At 52.9% G+C, this 11,299-nt stretch overlaps 1 protein-coding gene across 1 annotated transcript in view; it reads right to left on the bottom strand.

Moving 5' to 3' along the window:
- WRN (WRN RecQ like helicase) overlaps nt 1–11,299 on the bottom strand; it is a 124,040-nt gene that overhangs the window by 29,540 nt on the left and 83,201 nt on the right. Inside the window, exons 23-26 of the mRNA XM_027767765.1 lie at nt 11,184–11,256; nt 8,045–8,146; nt 7,075–7,167; nt 5,307–5,448 (exon numbers count right to left, since the gene is read on the bottom strand). Coding sequence (XP_027623566.1) covers nt 5,307–5,448; nt 7,075–7,167; nt 8,045–8,146; nt 11,184–11,256 — 410 coding nt within the window. The remainder of the gene's footprint in view (nt 1–5,306; nt 5,449–7,074; nt 7,168–8,044; nt 8,147–11,183; nt 11,257–11,299) is intronic.

The following is an 11,299-nucleotide window of genomic DNA, read 5'->3' on the forward strand; positions in this document are numbered from 1 at the left end:
CCCCTTCTTTTTTGTTTTTATGTATTTATTTATTTTATTTATTTTTTAATTTGACCAGAGAGGGACAGAGTGAGAAAGGAGAGAGGGAAAGTGAGAAAGCAAGCTACCAGGTCCGGGACTCAAACTGCCGTCAGCCACGTGGGAGTCCAGTGCCCTTGGCCTCATGCCACCTGCCGGGCCCGGGGCTCCTTTGTCTTTGCCAGCAGCTGCTGCCTCGGTGAACCCTGACTCGAGGGACCGCCTCAGTGAGACAGCACCCTTGCAGGTGAGCAGGCTGAGGGCTATGGTTAAGGGGCCTGAGCTGCCATGGAGACCTCGCTGGGTGAGCGCTTCTGTGAGGCTTTTGCCAGCTAACAAAAACAAGGTCACGTGAGCAGCGGTGGCTATGTCCCACAGAGGCCATGTTACATACACACGTGCAGGCACACATGGCAGCCATACACGTGTGCATGTGCGGTCTCATATGCCATACTGCATACCTTAAATAAATACTGTCACGTTATTAAACACAGGCTGACTGGGCAGCACAGATCAGAGCCGGGCGGAGCACTGAGGTCTGGATCTGTCCTGGGCCTGGGCCGGGCAGAGCGCTGAGGTCCGGGTCTGTCCTGGGCCTGGGCCGGGCGGAGCGCTGAGGTCCGGGTCTGTCCTGGGCCCGGGTCACTCACGCTGCTAGCAGCCAGCCCCGGCCAAAGCTGCGAGAATGCGGCCTGAGGTCCGCACTGCAGCTGGGGCGGCCAGGCCTCCAGGTGCGAGCCCCACGTGCTCACCGCCACACCGTGCACGCGTGCACGCACACAGCCCCGCAGACACACACCTGCACTCAGGTGCTGTCCCTGCTGTCCCCTCACGAGCAGGAGTGGCCTGGCAGGAACGAGCTCGTCCACTAGCGGGGGACACTGAGCCTCTTTCCCACCCGAATGGAGTGGCGGTGCCTTCCCTTGTGATCAATAAGCTCTGGACACTGCACTGAGTAAGTCTGCAGTCTGGTTTCCATGGCAACCACTGAGCAGAGGAGAGAGATTGCTCTCTGATAAAAAATAGAAAAAAAAAGGCCCGTTTTAAAGGATAATATTCCTTTTCAGCTAGAATCAGAATTGGACCAAGTAACACTTCCTAAAAGCAGGGCTGCGGCAGAATATGGGAAGGGGCTTCACACAATGGACGGATGCTTCCTCCGCGGAGCAGAGCGCCCTCCGCTCCCTGCAAGGTGGTCTGCCTGTCGCATGCCCAGGATATGTCCCCACGACCCTTGTTTCCGGGCGCCCTCCGACACAGCAGGGCTGTCTAGATGAGGAAGCTGCTCCTGAGACACGGGGCCTGGCCATGGGCTGTCAAGGAGGCCTCGATGCGGCACACACACGTGCTCGCCGACCGCAGACCCCCCCTGAAAACCTTGCTGGGAAGTGCTAGGCGAGCACAAGGAGCAGCGGGCTGGGACTGGGGACGCCGCGTCTGCGCAGAGTAAAGCCTGGCCCGGTCGAGGCCGTCACTGCCCGCGGAGGGGAGGGGGAGAGGTGCACAGTCCTCTACTCCTGCAGCTCTGGGCACGACGCCTCCCGATGACAGGTGACACCCCAGTGAGGGTCTGCGCCTTATTCTCTCCCTTACCGAGCTGCACTGGAGGCCAGGCACAGCAGAGTTCTCCTGCAGTCCTGTGACTTGGGAGGCCACCACGGGAGGCCTGCAGCTGGGGGCCTGCCGGGGTGGCACCCTAGATCCTGTCTGATAAAGAGCCAGCCTGGTGGCACAGGGTCACAGCCAGGAGGTCGACAGGAGGGGGCCATGCCTAAAGAAAAGGTTGAAAAAAAAAAAAGAAGAGTCCCAAAACTCTCACCTCAGGAAACGTGGAACTCCTGCGGCGAGCAGGTGGGAGAGCAAGAGAGGGACCAGCCAGAGCACACACACACGTCCTCGGTGTTTCTGAGAAAGGCAGGATTCCGCAGCAGTACTGGCGGGAGAAAACCTCGCCACGTCCTCACGTGAACTCCGGCCAGCACGGCAGGGCCCGGGAGGGCACCCTGCCCCGGCAGGCCTGTGTGGCAGGCCCAGTCCTGGGACCAGGGCCAGCAGGAGGCTTGGTGGCCGCCACCCTCATGGAGATACCCCAGTTCCGAGCTTGGGCCCAGAGTCTGCATCGCAGAGCAGACGGCACGGGCGGGCGGGCTGCAGAAAGGGGCTCCCTCCCCTTTCCAGCAGCCTCAGGACTGCCTCTGCCTTCCCCTCCAGCTGGACCCTCCCTGCCTCCTCCCCCAACGTCCGGCGGGCAACACTGGCAATCTCGCCACCACTGCCTGGATCCCTCACAAAACACCAAGTCCGGGCGACACCTGCACAGACCTCTCCGGCCCCGGGCAGGCTCCCTCCCGAGCTCCGGCCGCACTGCCCGCCGTGGCCACCCCTGCGCTGTGCGGTGTGCTGTGTGCTGAGCGCTGCCTGCTCCCTCTGCCAGCACCTTCCGTGAGGTGGTGAGTCTCGCCCAGTCCAGCCCTGGCCCTGAAGTGCCAGAGTGTCCACAGAGGTGGGCGCAGGCAGTGGGTGGGCAGTTCGACTACAGCTCGGGAAGCGGGAACCCTGGGGGCTGCCGGCACCAGTGCACCCCAGTGTCCGAGGCACACCGCTAGTTCTACCAGCCGGGACAAAGCTCACAGCTGCACTCTGGGCTCCAGGAAGTCACTGAGGGCTGCGGCTCCTCGTGCAAATAGCACCAGAAGATAAAGCAGCTGTTCTCGCGTGGAATACTTCCAGTCCCGGGGAACCGTCTGTCCGGAACGTTAGAACGGGTGACATGTCCTCTCGGACAGTCTGAAACCAGAGAGGGAAAGCCACGGCAGCCCCAACGGCCACCTGTGGACAGGTCCCCCTCACAGCAGAGTCGTCCAGCCGGGCCTGCAGCCTAGGGGCCATGCGCGGTTGGGGTGTCGGCCGGTGGCACACTCAGAATCCTGTCAGGATGGAGGAGAGGCGGCGAAGGGGTTCGGGGTGACCACCCACGGGGCAGTGGGTGGTCTCTCCCTCTGCCGTGCTCCCTGTCTCTGTCTCCCTGACGAGTGCACACACTTTCTGGAGATTTGAAAGCGTTGCCTAGTTTGGGAGCCACAGCAGGGTGGTAAGGTGGTCAGGAAGGCGGTTTCACAGCCTCCTGGTCACACAAGTCAGGGGCTGTCTCTGCTTCTCCAAAGCCACGGCCACTGCACACCTGAGAGCGCTCACGAGGCCTGGAAGGCTCCCAGGGAGCGGCCTAGACGGCTGACGTGGACTTCCTCGGGCAGCACTGCCACTGTCTCGTCTCTGATCAAAACCGAGCTTTAAAGCAAAACGTTTAACTGCAGTCACCAGCTGCAGGCTATGTGCCTCTACACAACCTAGGAAACCCTGCCAAAGAGAGGGCCCTGTGCTGATGGGACTGCACGTGCACGGATTTACACAACCACCCCTTCACCGAACACCAGCGGCTCTCGGCCCAACACTCTTACCAGTGTGCAGATCAAAATCACCTACAAAGATACTCATTTTTCCTAAATTAGTTGTAGGGGAACAACTCACTAAGTTCTCAGAGGAATTATGATAATTTTTAGTGCAATACCCCAGCAGACAAGATCACCAGACGGGGAACACCTGCCTCATTTCAGAGCACCGAGTGTCTGCAAACTCTCACGAAGTGGCACTTTTTACAAAGTTTTACACTTTGATCTAGCAAGGGTATATAAAATTTCACAAAGGATCAACTTCTTAATTTGAGAACTCCCAGAAGAGACTGTCAAGCAGGCTGCCTGACTTGGTTTTCAAATAACAGGTGAAACCCGATCCCTCCTGTGGCCGGGCCAGGGCAGCTGTGGAGGGGCCTGCTGGCACCTCCTTGTTGACACTGGGTACGACAGAGTCCTATCAAATTAAAACGGGGTAATTGTGGTAAACTGTACCTCCAGCTGGGAGACACAGGTCTTGAAGGTGGCAGAGACTAGACACTTTCACAGATAGCAATTACAGTTGAGCTGTCCCTTGCTACAAGTCTTCACCTAAGAAAACACAGTACCACTCTTACACAATGAAATTTCTAATCAAACTTGTAATTAAAAAAAAACAAAACTTTAAACTCCATCAAAATCTAAAAACATCAGTCCTGAAGTTAATAAAAGTTTCCAAATATACCATTAAAAATATTTCACAATCAACTTAAATGTTCGTTTCTAACCAAATAAAAACTCAAAAAATATTTACATGAACATTCAAGTACTTGATTTTAAACTGTTGGCATAAATTATTATTTTTTTTGGGGGGGCATCAGTTGTTTGCTATAGGGCGTGTGCACTCGCGAGAAAGACAGAAACAGAGACAGAAGGCGAGAAATCACCCCCCAGGGGGAATGGCCATGCTGCAATCCCTTTTCCTCCATTCTCCTCTAGGAATCTTGGGCATGCACGCACATGCGCCCAGTGAGAGTTTAAGCCACTGGGTCCTGGGACTCGAACCGTGATCGACTACGTGGGAGTCCAGCAACATAGCCATGACGTTAACTGCTGGTCCCTTCATAAATGATTTTTAAGATTCTACGTACAATGTAAGATTTTTACGTACACTCTCAATAAATGCACGTTTGCCAGGTAAACTATTTCCCAGTCTTGATTTGTTTATTCTAATATCAACATGTGTCACTTGGCCTCCCCTGTAGCCTTCTAAATCAGGATAACCCACATATATGAAGGGTCAGTAGGGAAGTCCCAGACACTGCGGTTTGAGTCTTCCTCAAAGCTGGCCACGGCTGGGAGCATAAAGCTTGCCAGCTCCTCACTGAGAATAGAAAGTAGCTCAATCAAACTGATATTCATTGGTAAAGCAAAAGAAAAGAGGAAGACATTTTCCTGGGATTTTAAACACTTCTGTTAGAAAAGAGAATAGAAGGAAAAAGCAAAAATGCTGCCAAACACGTATTAGACATTCACAAAACAATCCCTGAGACCAAAACTTTGCTCAAATAATTTAACCGCAATAATTTTCCCGGACACGGAAAGATGCAGTTTGGTTCTCCACTAGGTGCCCCTTGACACATGAAAGTTAACTTCCCTTAATTATGCCGAGAAGGGCTGATCTAGGGCTGACCCTGCTTCTAGACCAAGGCGCACCTGAGCCTCAGCCCCGCCAAGGCGGGCTTTCTCAGAAGGGACGGCCCTCGGTCTCACTGGGACTCTGACTCTCCAAGCTCCTAGTAATTTATCTGCAGCCAAAGCTCGTCATGGCGCAGCGAATCTCTAAGGAGAGCATAACGGCGTAACAGAAGAGCTACGGAGGCTGTCAGATGTACTTACAGACCCTCGGAGGAATAGTATCGGGAGCCTCACTCCAAACCTCTCGCCTAAGGTGGCCACAGCAGACAGCAGCTGGAATGCCTGCAGGCCAAAGTCCTGGAGGGCATCGTCCGGGTCCTCCACAGAGGGGCAGCGGCCCAACCTGAGTAAAATGACAGGGTATCAGAAGGCCAGGGTGTGGCCACGGCCTGTACTTAGAAATAAGGAGACTCGGCATGACAGTGAGCCAAGTAGACAGCACCTCCAGCGTGCCGGCTGCTTCCGAAGTGACAAGTAAAGTTCACGGCAGCCGTGAAAAACCAAAGCCGAACTGCGCTGCGGGTCACAGAGCAGCACAGGCCATCTCAGGGAGGAGCCTCCCGACCTTGGAGGGAGGAAGAGGAGGCCAGGCAAGCAGAGCTCAGGGTCACAGCTGCAGCTTTCTGCTCCACTGTGGAAACGGTGGACTTCTGTGTTAGGCTGTGTTGGAGGAAAAGTTTTGTTCTGTTTCTGGGGGAAAAGTTTATAACTTAAAAAAAAAAAAGTCTCCTATGCAATAATTGTTCCTTAAGCACAACTGGCCTAGCCTGGCAGTCGGTAGAAGAGCCAACTTCAGTGCAGTGCTGGAAGCCACACGGCCACCCTCAGGTTCCGACCCCAGGTCAGCCTGAAAATGCTGCGCATGTAGCCAGGACCCACATGGCCGAGGATATGGGTCACAGAGGACACGTCTCACACCGCGTGGCCCTCTCACGCGCACACATATGCTCTCTACCAGCACACACTCCCTGTGTGCTCAGACCGGGGACCGACCCTTCCACATCACGCGGCGTCCTTCTTTACCCCGGTGGAAGCCTTTGCTCTGAAACCCACTGCCCGGTATTAAGACAGCTTCAGTTTTCTCTGATCTGTTTTCATAGAATTTAATGTTTCATTGTTTTTTAACCTGCCTATACAATTACTCTCACACTGGACACCTCATGGGCAGCTTACAGGACAGGGTCACATTTTAATCCATCTTACGCTGGCCATTGGAAAAGTCATGATGTGTTTTTTTTTAATTATTTTAATTTTTAATTTATGTGCTTATTTATTTAAATCTGACCAGACAGGGACAGAGTGGGGGGGTAAGGAGTGAGAAAGCAAGCCGTCAGGTCCAGTACTCGAACCATGGTCAGTCATGTAGGAGCCCAGTGCCCTTGACCACCACGGCATCTCCCAGCCCCAGTAATGACATGTATTTCTATGCAAAAAAGTGTCGTGACTTTTCCAACTACCCAGTAGATAATTTCACTCGATGTAACTTTTAACTCGGTGACACTTTGTTTACCGTGTCGCTGATGTATTTCTTTTCTTTTCTTTTTTTGGAGAGGTTTTTGCTATAGGGCATGTGCGTTCACCAGAAAGACAGAGACAGACAGAGAGACAGAAAGTGAGAAATCACCCCCACGGGGATGTCCACACCACAACCCCTTTTCCTCCATTGGGGATGTCCACGCTGCAACCCCTTTTCCTCCATTCTCCTCTCGGGATCTTGGGCACACACGCACAAGCACCCAGAGTGAGTTTAAGCCGCTGGGTTTGGAACTCAAACCACGGTTGACTACATGGGAGTCCAGCAACATAGCCATTACACCAACTGCTGGTCCCACTGCTTTATTTCTTTAAAATTAAATTTTGTTTTTGTCTTTAAATAAATGTACTACATCAGTCAAGAAAATGCCAGTTAAATATGACTTTAAAAGGAGGAAAAGCAGAGACTGAAGTGTCTGCTAGAAGCGACCTTTACCTGGACCTGCAGTTGTCGCAGCACCTTTCAGTCCCCGTGACGCCCAAGGAGGCTTTTCGTAGCTCTTTGTCTTCAAAATGAGACAAGATGATTCTGTCCAAAAGACGATTTTAAATTAAACAAGACACATGTTAAGTTCATTACTGAAAATGCCGAAGCAAAATCGTCATTCCTAGATTCACCTGTGACCTCGTTATAGGCACTCCTCGCCGAGGGGCTTTAAGGCGACACCTGCGGTACGCTGGTGCCACGGTGTCGCGCACACCACAGTAAACAATGCGACTTTACCCATACAAAAGCCTGAGACACACACCAGAAAGGCACAGGGCACCCCCCGCAGTAAGAGAAAGCCAGTGCAGTCTCTCGTTTACTCCTACGGGGCACGACAGAGTGCGAACTTACCGATGAAACGCGTGTGACCCTGACGCGCCGGGTAGTGAGTACCAACCAACCGGGGAAAGCCACCGAGGCTAAGAAACAGGGTTCCCGGGACTCACACAGACGGAGAGGGGTCCCTAAGTCCATGGAGGTGAAACAGGGCACTCATAAGGAGCAGCTGTGTTTACGCCGGCTTACTCAGGTACAAGACAGTGGCCTTAAAACTTCAGCATGCATGTACTACCAACTAATATTTCTAACACCTGTAATTATTTAGCAAGTTTCTTCTTTTTCCAAACTTGCCAGAGGGTGTGTGCACTCAGCGAAGACAGAGAGAGCGCGAAAGAGAAAGGGAGAGAGCACATCCCTTGGGAGACTGTTGTGCCACAATCCCTTCTCATCTTCCTCCTTTCAAGACTTTGGGCACACATGCACATGCACCCACCGGGTCTGGGAATCAAACCACATGGTTGACCATGTGAGACCCACTCACCTTAACAACCACATTACTGGCTGAACCAACCCACAAAACGTTCTCTTAGAACACAATCTGTAAATCCATGTTAACTGATGTAGAGTGAATGACACACACCTCCGTCTACACCTGCTGGAGTGAAGGTACTTCTCCATCTTTGCCATCATCTTTAATTTGTGTGAGCGAAACTTTTCATTGGCTATCTCGGTAAGGCGGTGCCTGTTGATTAGGAACAGCACAGAAATGCATATTAGCAGTTTTTGTTTTTTGAGAGAGAGATTTTTGCTACAGGGGTTGTATACTCGCTGAAGAGGTAAGAGACAGAGAGACAAAGCAAGAACTAACGCCCCCCCGGGGGGGGAAGACCACACTGCAATCCCTTCTCCTCCATTCTCCTCTCAGGATCTTGGGCATGCACCACACATGGGTTTTTAAGCCACTGTTCCTAGACTTGAACCATAGTCGACAACATGGGAGTCCAGTGACGTAAGCACTCCGCAATCTGCTGATCCTCAAATACCCATTCTTCAGCAACCTTTGACAAGTTACTGTGAGTCCTACGGATTTTTCACTTTGATAAGGGCGTGTCGGCTTCTACCCAGCCTTCCTCTAGGACATATGGAGAGGTTTTTTATTTTTTTGCTATAGGGCGTCTGCGCTCACCAGAAAGACAGAGACAGAGAGATAGAAAGCGAGAAATCACCCCCCAGGAGGGATGGTCACACCACAATCCCCTCTCCTCCTTATTTTTTTGCTATAGGGCGCGTGCGCTCACCAGAAAGACAGAGCCAGAGCGATAGAAAGCGAGAAATCACCCCCCCGGGGAGAGGCCTCACACCACAATCCCCTCTCCTCCATTCTCCTCTCGGGATCTTGGGCACGCACACACACACGCCCGGCATGAGTTTAAGCCACCGGGTCTGGGACTCAAACCGCGGTTGACTACGTGGGAGTCCAGCGACATAGCCGTTACGCCAGCTGCTGGTCCCTCCTCTAGGACATGAGTTCTCACCTCCTATCGGTAAAGGCTTGGTCTTTATTTTCTACAAGAGCACTAACAGAAGCTCCCGGCCTGCAGAGGGGCTTCCGTCTGTCGGCCCTCCTAACCGCCTGTCTGTACCATCCACACTGCAGGGCACCAAGGAGCGGTCAGAAGTAAGTTCTCTCCTCAACCGATGATAGCTCGTTTCTGCTTTTTCCTTCTGCCATAATACTGAATTTATTTAAAGCTGTTACATAACATTAAAGACTTTTTAATCTGCTGTATGACGACAATCTCTAACATCTTGGTACATCTTTCCGAGAGTAAGTGAAAGTCTGAGCTGAACAGATTTCAGCCGTTCGCTCATGCGATCTCAGAGGTGACACAGCCCATGACACTCCCCTCAGTGACCCAGGTGGCCCCGCACGACCCTCAGGCGTCCTGCCAAGTCCACACCAAGAAGGGGCTGCTGCTCAGGACCACCCCACGCCTGCCGGCCCGGCCCCAGTCCTTCACTGCTGACCCTCATGCTGTGGCCAGCCCCACTCGCCTCCTAGCCCAGGCCAGAGGTCAGCTCCTTTTGGCTTTGTTCTACTTGCTCTCTATCAGCTCAACACGCCTTCCTCCTTGGACAGGAGGAAAAGGAAAATGCCCGCTCTCGGGGCTGCCCTCTCCTCAGGGTGCTCAGAGCATCTCCGTGCGACTACTCTCATCAGTGACACTCAGCAGCTCTACCTGCAAGTGAAGTGGACGGTTATCTTCTGGGACTACTAAGATAGTTGAAAGACAATATTCTACAGAGTATGAGCAACTAAAAAGATTTTAAATACAATGTCTTAAAAGAAATTGGTTAAGAGTCGAAAATTTATTGAATTAAAATTAGTTTGCAAGTTACCCTCTTTAGTAAAAATATTACAGTAACTGTTGGTTGTGAGTACATAAAATCCCAGCCAATGCGGGCACTGGGCCTGGGCTGGGGCTCTGAGATAAATACATTATACACAAGCGCTGGACCAGTCCCTCTGTCAGATTCTAGTGTAAGATGCCTCTTCCTCAGGAGACGTCTGGCCCGGTAGCCCGGCAACCCCCACCTGCTGCTGCGCACGCCCACCCCGTGCGCTAGCCTTCCTAGCTCTCCCCAGGACTTCCTGCAGACTCTGGGACAAAGGTACGACCGTATCTGCATGACTCCTTTTCAAAAAACTGTTGATTACTGAACTTTCACGTGCAAAAAGAGCACAAGGAAACGACCCCACGAGTCTGTGACTGTGTGCCTCCCGCTGGTTACACGGTGAGTCCAGCAGGACATCGGGGACGCCGTGACCACTTCCGCGTGGACAGCCACGGGAAAGTACGCCATGACTGTCTCGACGACCCGCTACAAACGCAGGCACCACGTCTGCTCTTACTCACGACTGGGTCACCAAGACACAGCGCAATCCTTGGAACACAGGTGGGCATTCAAAAGAAAACATCGTTTTAAAACCAAGCCAAACTGTGTAGGGTAGGAACCTCTTCCACTCTACTGCAGTGACATGACCTAATGTGCCCCTCCAGAGCTCAGCTTGCTCCGCACGTGGAGGTGCCTTCTGAACAACCTTCCCTGCAGCCCTGGCAGTTACCGCGCACAGGGTTTTCTCCCAGATAGCTCCCCCGGGATGAGAGGACCGGCTGGGAAACCCTGCCTCTAGAACTGCTCAGGAAGCTTTCCTTTCTGATGACTCTCCCGAACTTAAGTACCAACGAAAGACTCGCAGAGCCCTCGCGGAGAAGGGGTTTCCTGCATCTCAATGTGAGTGTCCACACGGCACGAAGCAGGGCAGCCTAGCGTGATCATTCTCATGCCGTCAAGGAGAGGTGCACGTTCTCGTGGGACTCACCAAGGAGACAAGCGGGTCAGTCTGACGGACTGGCACAGTCGCAGTCACAGAGAAAGAACCAGAAGCGAAGCCAACGACATCCACAGTGGCCCCGCTGAAGGTGCACACGTGAGCAGGCCTGAGACCTGCCCGCTGACAGGGTGGCACGCCACAGGCGCTCTGTGACATCCAGGTCCTGGGTTAGCGAGTCCTTCACACTCAGCAGGCATGGCGGAATCAGCCCCCTCTGTGTGGCAACACTACCACAAATACCCCTCTTCAATGTCCCCACCGGCTTTATTTTTTAACTTTGAAGGCATTTACCAATTAATTGAAAGTTTGGACATTGCCTCAAATACATTCGAAGCTTACATGGAAAGAAAGAAATGAAGAGTAAAAGCATAAACCCTTGTACCTGTTCAAGTTCATGTCTGCCGGGGCCCAGAGAACATGACAGGAGCTGGGGAGTCCGTCGCGGCCGGCTCTTCAGATCTCCTGGTAGTAGGACTCCATTTCCTTGGGGGCGCCACA

The sequence above is a fragment of the Tupaia chinensis genome, unplaced genomic scaffold (genome assembly GCF_000334495.1).
Source record: "Tupaia chinensis unplaced genomic scaffold, TupChi_1.0 Scaffold144602_1, whole genome shotgun sequence".
NCBI classification, from domain to species: Eukaryota; Metazoa; Chordata; class Mammalia; order Scandentia; family Tupaiidae; genus Tupaia; species Tupaia belangeri.